Source organism: Ischnura elegans, chromosome 1 (assembly GCF_921293095.1).
Source record: "Ischnura elegans chromosome 1, ioIscEleg1.1, whole genome shotgun sequence".
Lineage (NCBI taxonomy): Eukaryota > Metazoa > Arthropoda > Insecta > Odonata > Coenagrionidae > Ischnura > Ischnura elegans.
In genome coordinates, this window is record NC_060246.1 from 72,308,101 (window position 1) to 72,325,237 (window position 17,137).

At 36.5% G+C, this 17,137-nt stretch overlaps 1 protein-coding gene across 1 annotated transcript in view; it reads right to left on the reverse strand.

The window, feature by feature from the left end:
• Nucleotides 1-1,508: 1,508 nt before the first annotated feature.
• LOC124163324 (transcription elongation factor SPT6) overlaps nt 1,509-17,137 on the reverse strand; it is a 56,941-nt gene continuing 41,312 nt past the window's right edge. Inside the window, exons 24-34 of the mRNA XM_046540149.1 lie at nt 16,866-17,040; nt 16,521-16,642; nt 15,376-15,623; nt 15,063-15,267; nt 14,479-14,593; nt 11,801-11,997; nt 11,059-11,317; nt 9,347-9,504; nt 5,733-5,998; nt 5,077-5,235; nt 1,509-3,156 (exon numbers count right to left, since the gene is read on the reverse strand). Of these exons, the coding sequence (XP_046396105.1) occupies nt 2,892-3,156; nt 5,077-5,235; nt 5,733-5,998; nt 9,347-9,504; nt 11,059-11,317; nt 11,801-11,997; nt 14,479-14,593; nt 15,063-15,267; nt 15,376-15,623; nt 16,521-16,642; nt 16,866-17,040 (2,169 nt within the window). The 3' untranslated portion in view covers nt 1,509-2,891. The remainder of the gene's footprint in view (nt 3,157-5,076; nt 5,236-5,732; nt 5,999-9,346; nt 9,505-11,058; nt 11,318-11,800; nt 11,998-14,478; nt 14,594-15,062; nt 15,268-15,375; nt 15,624-16,520; nt 16,643-16,865; nt 17,041-17,137) is intronic.

The window sequence follows — 17,137 nt, forward strand, 5'->3', positions numbered from 1 at the left end:
AATAGTAATGAAGACTAATTGTTGTGAGTTACCCACCTCCCTCACATATTATTACCAGACTCAAAAAAACATTCCAAAGATTTACCAGTTTGAATTAAATGATTATTTGGATTCTACTAATTTCATTCTAAAACCCTGGCAGTCAATGTATATTCTGTGGCAATTTTTTTCTTAGGATTGTAGCCGTACGTCGTAGTTGCTGCCTTGTTATGGTAGGAGTAGCCAACTTGGTGCAACCCAAATTCAGGGTAGGAGCTTGTACTGAAGGAAAATCTGGACTAGGCTGAGCCAATAGATTCCAAGATTTTACAGGCACTTTATCCTTTCCAAAATACCAGACACTAATTTCAAGATGAAAGAATATATTACTGCATTGGAATTAGGGAGCAGCTGAAACAATTTTATGTTCTTCTACAATTTCTTCCACAAATGAAATCCACATGGTGGAGTGCCAACAGAAGGAATTAAAAATCACGTGAATCATAAAACCCGACAGTTAATGAACAAGAACATGATGACATAGAAGAAAATTATTGAGGTTGAATTATAAACAGCAAGATGAATACGATGATACCAGAAACAATCTAAAATTTATCCTCCTGCTCATTACTATATTAATTTCAGTCAGCATTTCAATCTAAAAATCGAAAAGCAGAATACATTTTTTTTTCAAACGTAGATTCCTTCAAACTTTCACACTGATTCATTTGCAGAAGTTCCCCGTGAAATGATATTACAGTAGATTCCGTTTAATGGGTCCACCGGTTACTTGGGGCAGATCTTGAAGAATAGAACCCAATGGAGGAATATCGCAGAGTATTCTCCGCTTAATTGGGGCAGCTTGCTGCTTTATTGGGCCATGAGTCAGCGATATAGACTCTATACTCGCAACGAAATTAAATTTTTTTGTTTTCAGAATACTATTTTTTTATATTTTCCTCCTTTTATTTACTCTTATTTTTCACAAATGTTCCTATTCTTGCTCTATTTTGAAAGCTCTTGTTGTTATACTATCCGCAACAGGATAGGACTTAGTAAAAGACATTCATTCAGCATTGCCAGAGGCTGTAAAAATATTTTTAACTAAATTGTTATAATTCTTAAAAATGATAATAAATTAACTAAACTCGCTGATTTATAAATCAAATTAATAATTTAATAAACTTATGTTGCATTATAAACATTCTTTAGTCTTCTTTCTATCATTTCAATGTTTGTTTATGCCCATATACAGGATAGTTAGCCTAATTGGGGCAAAGTGCACACGTCCCGATATGTCCCAATTAAAAGGAATCTACTGTGTCTATTTTAGCCCAAAGAGAGACAAATTCTCATTACTGAATTTCTCCAAATATGCCCCTTCTGCCTAATATTGAGGTTTCAGTTTTGAAAAAAAATTTTTTTAAATGCATAGGGACTAATTCAGATAAATTTGGTAACGGTAATTGACCCCTCATTCACACCACTAATAATTTAATGCCATCAAACTTATGAAATAAAACATTCAGTAAATTTGCAACTTAGCATCACAAAAATATTTTATTAAATAAACGTGCACAGGATTTCATGGCATAAGAAATTAATCCACCAATATTGAAAAAAAACAGCAATACCAACAACAATAAATATTCAAATGCAGATCCACATATTATGGCTACTTTTCTAGCATTATCGTCTTATATTTAACTGGGTTTTATAACATAGGGTTTTTGATATTTTATTCAACTCATAGGTGGAAACAACCAATCACTTACATTAGGGGATAGAGATTAAACCCTTCTTATGACATACATTTGATCATTATTGCATAAGGAATGGGTCAAGCATTAGTCCATGAACATTGAATCACCGCAGCAGTTCAATAAATTGTACAAAAAATATGCCATATCTATATAAATTTTACTGTGTGAACCAAGTTTCTTTGGAATACTGCAGACAAAAAATATCCAGCATTTTTGGGAAAAATAAAAACATTACCATGATTGCACAGCTTAGCATCTTTCAAAGTAATTAAAATCTCTCCATCAAATAAATTTTGGAAAAGAACCAAGGGAAATATGGACAATTAACCAAGCATTATAAGCACACTATATGTAACCTTCAGCAAGGGTAAAATACATCTTATAAACAATGGTTTTCAATTTTAATGGAGAATAAAGGATTAGGTAACACAAATCAATTGTGCTGAATGTTTGGTAAGGACCATTCCTGATGGTTGACCCTAAGGCCTCAAATCTCGACGAAGTTTAAGAAGCATCCAAGAGATTTCCAATGGAAGTGAAAGCTTTTTAAAGCAAAAGCATGGCATCTAAATTACAAGGCCGGTAATTGGCCGATGATTGTTTCCCTGGTCTCAGAATAGTAAAAAAAAAGTACCATCAATTTCTGGAAGACAAGGTGGCTGATTTAAGATGATGCCATGGCTTAACACACTACGAGAAAAATATGGAAGGCGACAGAAAAAATCATATACTTCAATAAATATTCAACGATCATATCAAAAAATCAAATATCAGATTCAACTTTCATTCCTTCCAAATACAAAAAAAACTGACGCATGGTAAACCCACATAATGAAGTTCTCACGCAACTCAGGTAATGGCACTCAAAATTGTCTTCACTAGTGATGGGATTTCAGAGAAAACATCCATTTTAGGAACTGTCTTGGATCTCAAAGTACATTTTCTTTCAGTCAGTAACTTCAACTATTGAGTGCATTTTCAATTTTGAGCAACAAAAAAAGGCATGTGTGCCACAGCATACCAAAGTGCCATACACCTTGAGCAGAGAGATAATTATTATCAAAACTGTACCACCTGAAGACGAAAAGGACACAGCAGAATTCAACAATTAAAGGAAAATTGAATTAGCTTGAGCACAAAAGATCTGATCTAATTTTCATCATACAGGGGTGTGGCATCTCCTCCAATAGAACTCTCAACCATTGAGCGAGGGCTGGTATTTGTGTGGGGTGTGGATCTTGCACTTTCCCTCCCACCAGGTGTTGATCGAGGAGTTGCACTGCCCCTTGGTGATTTCTGAGACCCAGGTACAGATTGATAACCTGCCATGGCTGATGGTGTGAGAGGCATGCCCGGTCTACTGGAGCCTCGTGGAGTTTTCCTTCCATCTTCGTAACGTGGAGTGCTTCCACCACTGAAATTTACAAGAATTTTGATGAATAACGTGAAAAAGTAACAGAAAACATTTTCCCCATTAGATTTGTGACATAAATGACCGTTATTTATTTCATTGGAAGTGCTTAATTTCTGTTAAGATTATAATGGACCAAGTTGGAAATATATGCATTCACAAAAGGATAAAAATTAGGTATGTCCATCAGATTTGAACACTACTTGAATTAAAAATTGATGACAAAATAACATTGTACACCTCTCCTTTTGTCTAAATCAGTAGTTCCCAACCAAGTTGGTTTGCCAACCACAAGTGCTTAAAAATAGGGATGGCCGGATTCAGGGTTTTTTTCGGGCATGGATCCGGATTGGATACTTGATTTTACATGTCAGATCTTCGGATATTTTCGGATCCAAATGCATTTTCAATTGCCTGCTATAAATTGAAGTAATTATTCTGGGTACATACAATCAAAAGAATGCTATTTAGATTTTAATACTTATTTTAATATTTTTACTGAATATAATACAATTACTAATAAAAATCATTTTCTCATCTGAGGTTCTACAGTATGTTTTTCGAAAAAAATTGGGCATCAACTTTGGAGAAACTCGGCGGCGAGAATAACGAGTTTCGCCAGAACGCTAAGTCTCCATCGTATTTTGACATTTATTTCCTTACGTAAAATGCTTAAATGATGTCAGAAATATGTCGCATTTGGTCTTATTCTTCTTTAAATTACGCACACATTACTAATATTTCAATCCGATAAAGGTGTAATATCAATTGCCGAAAGTCATTGTTAGACAACTTTTGGGCTAATAGATGACTCATGCAGCAGCTGACCAGTTCAGAAATGGGGAACTTCGAAGCAGGTAGGCAGATAAAGGTCAGTGGGGGAGAAAGAAGGAAGGGTGAAACACGATTCTATTATTCACCTTTAACTTGATATTTTCTTTAGAAGCTTTTGATTTATGATCTTCGTAATACGAACCCCGTGTGAGCTGGGGCCTTTTGTTTGATTTCGGAGAGGAGGAAAGCATTGGAGGAGGGGCCGAGGGCTGATGGATGGAGGGGGTAGCGGATTTTGGGAATTGTGCTACGTAGTTACTATCTCAGGGCTCTGAGGTTCTCCTGGTGGGGGAAAACCGGGGATTTTCAGATTTTTTCACTCGATCATTTTCAGTTCCCCATGTCAAACTCTTTTCACTGATCTAATCCGTGAATTTGATTTAGTTTGTCAACTTGCCTAAAACGGCACTGCATGCACTAAATGACTAGTACTCTACATTTTTCCAAGTCAACTACCAACGACGTGCTTGCGACAGTGTATGGCACAAAATTCTAAGTATTCGAGATCGTACTTTTAGCATAATTATTTGAGATCTCGAATATCAAATACTTTCTGGTATTCGAGGTATTCGAGTATTCGCGGATACTATTCGCACATATCTAATAAAAATACTAGAGAGAAGCATGATCAAATTTTAATACAAATACATATCCACATTATTGCATTTAGGCATATTATACTTTATCGAATTACAATATTTTTGGCAGTAAAATCAATGAAATATATTACTATTCCAGCTAAATTGTGGTCACATAAATGTAATGCCAAAAGTTAAAATCCATCAATTCATTTGAACGGACTGAGATAACCCTTTTCATTCTCCAACACAGTCCCACCTATCAATTACCAAATACGGATTTTGAGCAAAAAAGGGGTTTTTATTATTTTGAGCAAAAAAGGGGTAAAATATTAGGAAGAATATTGTAAAATTTCTATAAAAAAATAAAGGTTTCCACCTAGAAAACACCATGATCCAGAACACATAATGACATCACTCTGAACAATTGGACAAACCTGGATTGCCCTCATATATTACGGAAAAGTTATGGCCAAAAGAGTGATTTTTTATAAATTTCAACGGCACCCACCTGGTAGATCTTGGAGTGGAGCGATTTGCATCCTGACGTGGTGTGACAGACCCACTTGGTGAAATAGTATTGGCCCAGCCTCCTTCTCTCTGCTTCAACCTTGCCCATGCCTCAGCTGCTTTCCTCCAGTCAGTGGGCTCTGACGAGATTGGCTGCGATCTAATGAAAAATCGAAATCAACAATACAAAATAATAATGCTAAATATGTTAATAGATATCTAGATATTTTGCTCTCAAATTATGAAGAATGAATGCGTTAAATTTTCCACAAAAATGCAGTTTTTCACCAATCCTAGCACAGGAAAGATTGCATCCATAGACTTCTGGGATAATTACCGGGCTTTGACCAAATTATGGCAGTGACTCTTAAGGCAGTTTTACACGGGGCACGGAATTGCGCAGGTTAGAGCTGCATTAATTTCTAAAATGGCGTGGAATTGCACGAATGCATGAACGAAATTAGAACAGGGGCTATTTTGCCGTCTCGCATCCACGCATTCTCGAATATGATCTAGCAATTCACCGCTTTACACGACGCAATTTTGATTGCGCCTTCGCACGTACGTCAGATGGCGCAATTCTGTATACCGTGGAAAACGGCCTTTACATACTTTCATTGCACTCAATACAAAGAGGAGAGATGACACATTTAGTACCTGGGCTGAGGTGTGGCTGGCTGGCTGACATATGATGGAGTCTGATGCATCCCATGATGATGAGGAGTACGATGCGATGGAGTGCGGTGTCCCGGAGTGACTGCTCCTGGATGAAGGAAGGGTGTACCAGAACTGTTGGGAGTCAGCCCACCTCCTATGACTGCATGGTGACTTGGTGTTTGCTGGCCATAACGAGGCGTCTGAGAGCTCCCATGAGGAGTCTGATATGGAGTCATGAATGGAGTTTGACCAGAGGGTGTATACGGCTAAAAAATAATGGAAAGACATTCTATGAGCCACTTTTTTATCATTGCAGCATGAAACACAAAACAATGAAGAGTTCTAATTGATGATTAAACATAACAACACTCTCTCACTTTTATGGGGGTTCTCCTTTCTTAATGCTATCCTAGTGACTACATGTTTTATCTATCTTATTAAGTAAAAAATAAAAAAAGGCAACACAAATTTAATGAAGGATTTAACAAAAATAGACCTTATATTACAGATATAGAAAAATAGCAATAATTTTTCTAAATGTTATAGTGATGTGTTTTCCTTCAAGGATCAATTTTTTCACACTCCGGGTAGACATCACCAACCTGCACATCAAAATACTGATGTCACCCATATTAAAATTCCCATTCATTACTATCCTCAGCCAATTCAAAGTAATATCTTTTTAATTGAATGATTAATTGTCCAAATATTTCTCTAAAAGAACAGTAGTGAGTTGTTCTCACAAAAGGTAAAAAAAGGCTCGTGACCAGTGTTTCACCGCTAAACCACTGTCTTCAAGAGACAGGGTCATGCATTTATCTTATTTACAGCAAAACCACAATATAATGAGCAACCATACTAGGAAATTTTGCACTGACCAGCTATTTCATGATGATTCACTTAAAATGTAAGAGTATATGGAAGCTTTTATATAATGCCATTATTTACACATAAAGACTGTTAAACTTAAGTCGGGTAAATATCCTCATCTTGCTCATCCAAATTCATCCACTTCCAGGCCAGCACTATAATTTACAGCTTGCCTCCCCATTTAAAAATCATTTTCAAATTGATGCTTACACACGTTCGGGACATGAGTAGATTTAACTTAAAGTTATGTTTTGTAACATCGTACTTAAGGTCTCTAACAATCACTAAATAACTGGCAGCCCAATTAATAATTCCTGCCTGTTCAATGGATCCTATGAATACGTGTACTTTTTCTCATAAAATCCCCCCCCCCCCCCCAAATATATAAACACAATTACTTTCCTTCATATAAGAAAACAAAATATAAAAAAACAAAATATTTCTTCATGTAAAAACAAAATGAAAACCATGAATTTACAAAATATTTCTTCAACAAAAGAAGTTTTTTTGATTATGAAAAGTGTTAAAAATAGTTTAAAATCTATTACACCCATGTCTCGTATAGCGCAAGGGATGCATTCCTAGGGGTCTTTGCGCTATACGAATTTGCGTTATACGAGAGCGTTTTAACATTGGGAAGATAGGGATGCGTTCCTGGTAGCATAGGTCTTGGGTATTGAATTTCCTCTAAAACATCTATATTCCCATAAAAAGCCTTAGAAAACATTATTTATATAAATGTTTATAGTTTAAAACATCTCTAAAGATAGTATGCACACATTCAAAGACTTTTATTCACGTTAAAAAAAATTCTTACGTGCTTTTGAAATTCCCTCCTGTCGTGCGGGTGGGCTAACATCTGCTATCTCAGGGGATCGCAATGCGTTGCCGGCAGGTGACGATTTTTCAAACTTGTCTAAAACAACTATTGTGTCACCTAGGCCCTTTTTTCGCTCATCGAAATGACAGGAAAATGCTACTTTGAATGCCATTTCATAGCTAGCTAATGTTAATGAATGATAAATCATTTTAATTTGAAGTCCTCCGAGTCATTAGCAGCTACGTGAAAGTCTTTAAATGCCTTGAAACCTGACCCAGGTTTTCCTTCCCTGAAAATGAATGAACGAGATTGCATTCTTTTCCAAAACAATATCGTCTCGTCAACACTAAAAACTGGTTGAGGGGGAAAGGAGCCACTTTCAATCACAGCTTGGAGTTCATCAGAAAATGTTGTGGTGGCTGCGCTATCAACACTTGCAGATTCACCTGATATCGCCGCACTGAAAACACTTGCTTGCCATTTAAATTCTGGAACCAACCGGAACTTTCACTAAATGTCTCGGAGCGATTACCACTCTCGTCTTTTTGTACTGATTCACTATGAACTTTCCGTATGTGTAGACCGCTTGGTTGAAGTTGGTGCGCGGCTGAGGTCACTGATGTTTTAACTTCGTCTTTATTCAGAAGGCTTCGTGTGTTTAAACTTGCGCGCAATATCGCTTTGACGCTCTCCATATTCAAAGCAATTGACCTCTTTCAATTCCTCTTCTAGGTTTATAGTTTTTCTTGATAAATGCTTGATTTTTCTACACGCATTCCTATTTTTTGCTATATTCTCTTGGTTTTTACTCTGTATGGCTCTATCTATATCACCTTCCACTGCTTAACTGTATTCCTGAGACGCAGAAGGCCTACGACTGCGGGGAGGGAACGAAGCCATTGTGTTTGAGACTCTATAGCGGACCCTTTTATGTGTTGATGCTATTCATGCGCCACTCGTCCACCGCTCCATTTCTCCCCCTTGAATACCGATGACCTTGAAGGCTTCAGCGTAGACCCTCTTCCTGGAAGTCAATCGCCCGATAACCTATGACGGCAAAAATACGTCTCAAACCGTATTGCTGAGAAAAAAATCATTTCCACTAGCCCCACGCTTAATTAACAATCTAAATTATTTATTATCATTCTGTTAAGGAGACGAGATAAAATACTTCGGTAGGCCGGCTATCTGGACCCAATGACGAGTAATACTTTTGGCCATTGCACAGCAATGAATTTCGATTAATATATAAACAAAAAAGAAGATTTGAGGCTAGCAATAATATTAATGTGCGTAAAATGATAGAAATTTCGTGTGTACTTAGCGCAAGTTCACGTTTTATCACGAGAGCGTTTAAGATTTTTGATTAGGCTACACTGCGTTGCAATGTTTTCCCGAGGAACGAATTTGCGCTATATCGAAATTGCGCTAATCGAAATTGCGCTATACGAGACATGGGTGTACTTAGTATCCTGTTTTTAAAACAATTTCTTCCACAGCAAAACTTCCTCATTTGTATCGCAGGAGGCTTTTGGGATGGTCTTTGCACATGCATTAAACTTTGTACTAATACTTTTTTCATAACTGTTTGAATTACGACTTAGGCTTGCAATCATTTACACAAAACAATTCCTTAACGTTATTTGTTTGACCATATATTAGGACACCCCTTCAATGGAGCAATGACTTTACATTTTAACAATTTTTTTGTAATAATGATGCGCATATTAATGAGAGTCCGCTGTATCATTTCCCTAAAAATTGCTACTCATAATGAGTCGACTCCCCAAAAACAGGACAGATTTTTTTAGATCTTTGGAAGGAGCCTTTAAATTGAAAATGACAATAACTTAACTAAAGGGATCCAACAGAAAGGCCTAAGTCAAAATAGAAATGAATAATACTTAAACAGTTGATTACTTACAGTATTTGCATAGGTACCATATGCACTGCTGTAGCCAGCTGTTCCACCTCCAGGGGTGTGAGGGTAGTGAGGTGTATGGCTGGCTGCCTGAGACAAAGTGTGCAACATATGACTAGGTAGATTTTGTGCCACCCTTTGAATTGTTTCAGGGTTCATGTCTGAAAACAAGTGATTATATTATTAATATTTTAAAAACTCAATATTATCATATAAAATTAGAGCAAAGATGTGGTTCATGGGTGCATAAATGGTAACAATTTTCTTGAAATGTAATTATTTCGGACAAAGGTTTTAAATGAAATTACATGATAGCATTTAGAATCTTAGGGAAAAAATAAATGCACAAATATTTAGCGTTATAAATTTTTTTATCAACAATGAGGAAGATAATTATCACAATTTATTAGGTAGAATTAAAAGGAAAACTACAGTGGAACCTCTGTTTTGGGACCAAAACTATAAATATCAAAGAGCTTAAACTACAGTAACTAGAGATTACATAGAGTGGGGTGTGTTCGAACTAATATGACCACAAGGGGTATATATTGTTATAACTTCTTAATCCTGGGCTTTGATACAATATAATTTGATGTCAGGCCCTTACAAGATAATCACATCATACATGAGAAGACATTAAAATGTGTGGTGTTTCCTATAAATGAGATGAGCTTGTGTCTTTTCCCCGGCATTTTGGTGATACCTGTGAGACGCAGTAGTCACATGACAAGCTTCAATGACTGGCAGAACAATAACATGAGATCATATTATTTCAAGAAGAATGAAGGTTGTGCCTAATATATAGGCCATTCTATGGTTTTAGGAGACCTGAATTCAAAGATGTGGGTGCATAATGACCAAAAGTGTTTTACACAAGTTTCATCACCCACCAATGCCCTGCAGAAATGGGCATTCTGCATGCAGAAATGGGCATTCACGTGCATTTGATGCAACAGAGGCTCACATTATTGAACTCTTATTCAGTTAATGGATGCAAGAATACTTCAAGCAAGCACAACATATCAGAAAGCCATATTAGTAAATTTTTTTGGAGATACACAGACATCTGCCCCAAGGTTTGTTTATCTTCTCATCTTTTCTGAGAATTGTAGTATTATAAATCTTCTAATAATTTGAACAAAGAATCATCTTTCCATTAATGTCCCTTTGTATATTGTGAAAAGTAATGATAGAGAGGCTGACTTAGGCTTCCGTGAGTATGAAGGAGATCATCAACAAATTTGGCAAAAAAAAGTGCCGGCCTTTGATATGGCATCATACAAAAAATATCCAATTACAACTTTCTTCATTTTTTTAATTAATGGAAAAAAACATTGGAACTTGCTGCTAAAAAAATATCAATAAAGTAAAAGGTGACTTTTTTAATGTATTAGCTGTTAAATAATTGCTAATTTTAGTGTTTAAATTAGTCCTATTATTGTACTATTACATTGAATTAGAGTTTATTTTATTTTATTATTATGAATTAGAGTTTATATTTTATTATTATGAATTAGAGTTTATATTATTTTAGATTTAGATTATGCCAAAATAGGCATATACATATTTTTTTCATTTGAACATAATCATAGGACATACAGTGCTGTACTCCTTCCTACATTCACAAACTGCAACATAAGCCATTCCACGTGCCTCCAAAATACTTAATCTTTAATGACTGAAAAAATATATAAAACTAACATTTATGTACTTACTGGCAATGGAAATGTTTGGAGTATTCATGTATGGAGTGGGACGGCCAGTTGAACCACCGCCCACAGTTGTTCCACCTCTTGGAGTGCTAGGCGTGCCAGGTATTGGATCCCGGAAATGCTCCTTAAACCAACGGAAGAGTGATCCCAGGGAGTCAAATATCTGTTGACGTAACCTAAATCCTTCAGGAGTTACTGTGACATATTCATGCCGCACCTTAACACGAGGTAGATATGAGAGCAGGAACTTTCCAGGGTATTCCTGAAAATTATAAGAGGTTAAAGTTAAATACTTCAAACTTTCAAACCACCTACAATTCAAACAGAAGTTATCCATGAAACTTCCAGCTCAAATACAAAGTAATATCAAAATAAATTTTTCTTTTCAATTTGTATTTGTTGTCGTTCAGAGAAATGAGAGCTTAAGAGAACAAAAACACGATGTGTCCCATCTATGGATGATAACCTATGCAGGGTGACCAGAGTAAGGTGTGACCCACCAAAGGGTCACTCCCTTTCCAAACTGATTGCCACCATGTGAAATGGTTTACCATCTGCAACTTACAATGCTCACTACCAATGATTAGAGATTGGTGTTCTAATGTGTACATACAACGCATACAGTTGGCATTGAAAATAAAGGAAGTTGTTATTGACATTGAATCAATAATGTTAAAAAAAAAACAAATTAAATAATTTTGTGTACAATTGAAAAAACAAATGAAGTATTTTTTTCTTAACTCACTTTTGAGGCAGATATAAGATAGTGGATTTTGGACATGTTTTTCCTTTTTTCATCTTTCAGATATTCCTCTGCTTTTTCTCTATTCCCTCCATCAGTCTCACGGTAATACCTGAATGAAAGAACATCTCGGGCATGGGCAGCCATTGGATTAACATATCGTGCTATTATTTCATCTAAGTCTTCAAATTCATCATTCCCTAAAAGAAAATGACAAAATGCCAATGAGTTAATGAAATTGCAGAAGGTATGGCACAACATTTCAGATTCTGATGATCATGTACAACCTAAATTTTGAATAGTACTGCAAGAATAGGGATGGTCATGCAGGTGATGATTGTTTAACTATCAACTGGCAGAGGATGGCACAAAATATTCAGTCAAAAAAATCTAATTTCCATGTCAACACATGTTGTTTCAGAATTACTCAACAGATAACCTCTTACTACCTTGTACTAAGGATTAAAATAAACAATTATAGTCTAACAACAGTAGTTTCTTACAAAGTACATAAAGGCACTTGTGAATCCAAAAGATTCAAAGCTTTCAAGTGTTTCAGTTAAGTATTGACAACTCAGAAATCCTTTTTAAAAACAAGGTTGTGTGGTATAGCAATTACAATAATATTTATATATGTACCCACAAATTCTAGCAATTTAAATCAATCAATACTTCAGTGTCATTTGAAGGCACTGCCAATGTATAAGCTATCCACCCCCTGTTAACATGAATACCCTATGCATCATGGCATAATTTCCCAAATACCATGTCATACATCAAATTACGGTATAAGCGCGTGTAAGAGGCGCACCTTTTTTCCCAGAAATTACAGCCGAAAATGAGGGTGCGTCTCTTACACAAACTTCTTATCTTCCCCCCCTCCCCTTCACCAGTCGAAAGTCAAAGGGGAACTGAGTGGCCTTGGTTTCCAGTGTGAGTCAGTCATCTGAAACCCTAGGTAAAAAACAAGCGGCAGGCAGGGGAGTTTCTCCCTTAGTGACGTATTTTTAAAATGCTCCTGTTTGCTTTTCTTGTAAGCATCGCGCCGTCACGTCGGTACCCCAGAGGTGAACATGGAAGATAGCGCAGGGTTTTTCGCTCCGGAGGGCGCGCTAAATTTACTGCCACGAGTGGGCATCCCGCGGCATTTATACTGCATATAGTAATCCCTTGTTAAACATAGAGAAATGCGTAGTTTTGAAGGACATACCTGGTTAATAGCCAATATCTGTCTTGCCGAGTAATTTCCATTACGCTGAGGACCTGATTTTCCAAAAATCATCTTCAGACAATAATATGAGGATTATTGCAACTGAAAATTATATTGGTATCAAAACCTGCGCTTTAAAAAATTCGAACGAGTGTGTTCATTGTTGGACTAAATTGTGGATGGAAGAAATCAGAAATGCTTATAAGTGAAGAGCGCGGAAGGAGAGGTCGAGGGGAAGGAGCGCGATCCCTCCGTCTTCGAAGCAAGCAACGAAATACGGAGGGGAAGGAGTGCGCTCCCTCCCCTCCGTATTTCAAGCTACGAGGCAATGAGTGAAGGAGCACGGGAAGAACACGTCCGATCTTGCATGTGACGTCATTGCCTTCAAAGCGAAGGGGCGAAGGCGCAGCAATGTGATATACGCAGTTTGCGTAGCCTAAAGTTTCCAGTCCGCCTCGTCTTGTTTGAATGCCCTTATGCTACGATTGTTTCTTCCGAAATTGTCCTGTTTGGACATTTTGAATATTAGTAGCCTTGTTGTAACTATAAATCTTTGTGTCAAACAATTAGAGCTTAAAAAACTTAAATTCTGTCAGATATGCGTCGCGTTAGATCTCTTTCTTTTTTTGAACCTCGTGCGTGTCTTACAATTATTGAAAGCTATCGAGATATCTTCGGGCTCAGTAGATGACTCACCTAGCATTTGGCCTCCATAAACTGAGAGATCGATCAAGGTCAGTTGGTGAGACGGGGTAGGGATGAAACACGTTTCCATTGTTCCCCTGTAACTTGATGTTTTCCTATTTTCCTGTGGGGTCTCGGAAAGGAAAAAAAACGGCAGAGGCATTGGCTGATGGAGGGCCGAATGTGGCTCCATTAAATCTACGACGTGGTTATGAGATTGCCCCGATTGTTGTCCAAGCTCTTGGGAAGGTTCATGCTATGAGCCTGTCGCGTATTGCCTTAAAATTTTCCACGGCTGCAATTCTATTGCAATACTCCTGCGAGGGCATTTAAACAAAATTGTTCGTAAATAGTACAAGCATCGTAGAGCAACGGCATATGCGAAGAGAGGATCGGAACTCTTTCTACTCCCTCTTATGCCGCTATTACCGCCGCAGTTATCAAAACTTCCTCTTTCAATTAATATTGAAAGAGTAAGATTCGATAACTGTCGAAATTCCATTATGCCTGGAATTTTGACAGTTATCGAATATACGTCTGCAACACTGCGCAATAGTATTAAAAAAATGCAGCAAAATTTTTTTCTTCATAGCTTTGATGTTCAAAGTAGGGGTGTGCCTCTTACACACGCTTATACGGTATGCTAAATTGTGAGGAATAGGGGATATTTAACACACAAGAGCCAGGGTAATTTTTCATTTTACTCCACTTTGATCTACCATGCTTACAAATTTTCTTGTCCGCATATTTTAATGTATTATAAATAATTATTTATTTATTTCATTACCTATCCACAGTGACTGTCCAAGACTAAATGCATTTTCTTTCCCTTCCTCCCTCACATCAACATGCTGATATATACCATCTGTTACTTTCCATGTCACAGTTAAATGATCAGCTCCCTAAAAAGAGACAAAAAGAAAAATATAAGACCACACAACCAAAAATATACACCTGAGGGAAACAAAAAGCCTTCCTAAAAATATCAAACTTAAGTGCATGAAATTCTTATTTGATTTAACGATTAAATAAAATTATCAGAATTTCCCATCAGGCAAATCAATTAGGTTTGTACGACTTGTGAGTCGCATCCATTCCATAAAAAATTCTAGGTGAAATATTTTTCAAAACATATTCCAATGCCGTGGTACAGAGGATTATACTAAACCAGGGCCACACCTAGAGACGGGGGAAACTTTGACCCAAAACTTCAAAAACATTCACTGTACTTTTGAGATGGGTGGTGGGTGAAGTCAATGGTTTCATAGAGAATTTCTCCAGAATCCCAAATGAGTTTGGAGTGGCCCTGATAAACTTCCTGACCATGAGCAATGATGTTCGCAATCAGAAAGAGACCATAATGAAACTCACCTTACTAGATGGTCTCACAATAACTTCACCCTGATCCATCTGTTCCATTATCGTTTCAGCTTCTTTATAAGAGATGTTGTGGAATGATGGGTGAACTATCACACGCTTGATGTAAGTCAGTCTTTGTTTCATTTTGTTCGCATCTTCCAAAGATTTCTGATCTTTCTCTTCGGCCTCGTTATCATAAAATGGATCTTTTGGTGGCCTAGTAATGATGATAAAATTGTTATTGGAAATCAAGTTGACATGCAACATTAGCATAATTACCTGAAAATTTCTTGGTAGAATAATAATGAAATCGATAACCACTTACCTCCAGTCATTGTTCTTATCAGCCAAATCACTGGATTTTGAAGTGCACTCTATGGAAAACCGCTCCACCTCAATTTTTGTTATTCTACAATGGATTGTTTGACCCCAGGTAACTCTTTCTTCCGGATTGGTTACGTGTTTGTCACTTAAATTTTTTACAGGAATGTAACCTGAAACACCATTGTCCAACCTCAGGCGAACACCAGTTGCTTGACCAGGGCAAGCGCCAGCATCAAAATGATTCCACACCTGTTGGTATAATAATTTAAAACAAAAACAATAAGATCATATAAACTCAAGTGCACACCTAAGAACCAAATGATTTCCTTAAAGTCAAAGGGGGAGATGAACATTCACAGCAAATCATTTTATCATATACCGATAAAAAAGTAAAATCACAGCTATATAAGTGAAATATATCCACAACAAAGTTAAGAAAACCATTTATTCACTAATAGTTAAAATGCTACCGTATTTATGAAAAAATATTCTTCCTTAAAGCGTCAAATTGAACTTAGGGATACTACAACAAATTTCTGACATGGATTTAAAATTACTGAATTCCTGTACACCAAAGCTACATATTATTGTACAAATATCACTAAACAGTAGGCGCAAAATTTATTTGATATGGTTCAATATATACATTCAGTATCATCGTTATTCTTTTCATGCACTTAGGATCCTTGTTTTGTTAGTTATAACTGTAAATACAGGAAGAGGACAACTTGGAACAAAAAATAATGGGGATGTCATGGAGAATTCAGAAGTTTACTGCAGCAAAGACATCAATGCAGCTAAGAAACAACTCAACTTAATTTCAATACCTTGTGTAAGACTGTTAGCTGATATACTTCTCCAATATAAAGATAGATTACACGCTAATTTTTTCATTAATCCTAATTTATATTTGTTTCTAATTTTATTCTATAATCTGGCTGTATGGATTATGGCCGAGACGAAGAACTTGAAAGGTAGACGTCATATTGAAAAATAGAAAAATACGAGTCTCTCCATTTATCAAGCTCTATCACAATCAACAACAAGAGAAAATTGGCGAACCACCCTACTTTAAGGATTGGCCTCTAATGCTTACAGGACATGAATTCAACTATCATGACAACCAAAGAGGAACAAAATAATTACCTCAGAGAGCTCTGGGAAATCATTTTTTAAACAAAAAGGACATTGCCACAGACCAGTCTCATCATTTCTAACAGGATTGGCTTGATCAAGTTGATCTCCCTGAGGCTTCTTGTGAGTGATTCCTGCAAAATATCACAACATCTCAGCATTAAACCACACAAATATTGTTCTCATCACTTGGTTAAAATGTAACGAAGCATCAAAACTGATCTAATGTGGATACCAAACACATTGATAGGATACATACAAAATTATATATGTAAATACAAAACTGTAAAAAGAAAAAAGACAATAACATGTACAGAGGCAACTTGATCCATGATTGAGTGAATGAGCTTGACTTACCAACAACTGTGGCCATAATTAGTTTTCCTATGAAAAAGGTTTCAGGTGTTTCTTTTGTCAGCATATCAAACAATTGCTCAGGATTTGGAGACTGATATGGACTTCGTAAATCCTTGTACATGTGATTCAGTTCAGCACGAATGTCATAAAGGCATATGCTTTTGTTTCCAAAGCCCTAAAAAATTCAAAGACAAGAACTAGTTAATAAAAAATATGCTCATGCATAAATAAATGATATTTCAAAAGGATTTACACCACAATGAATAAGAGAT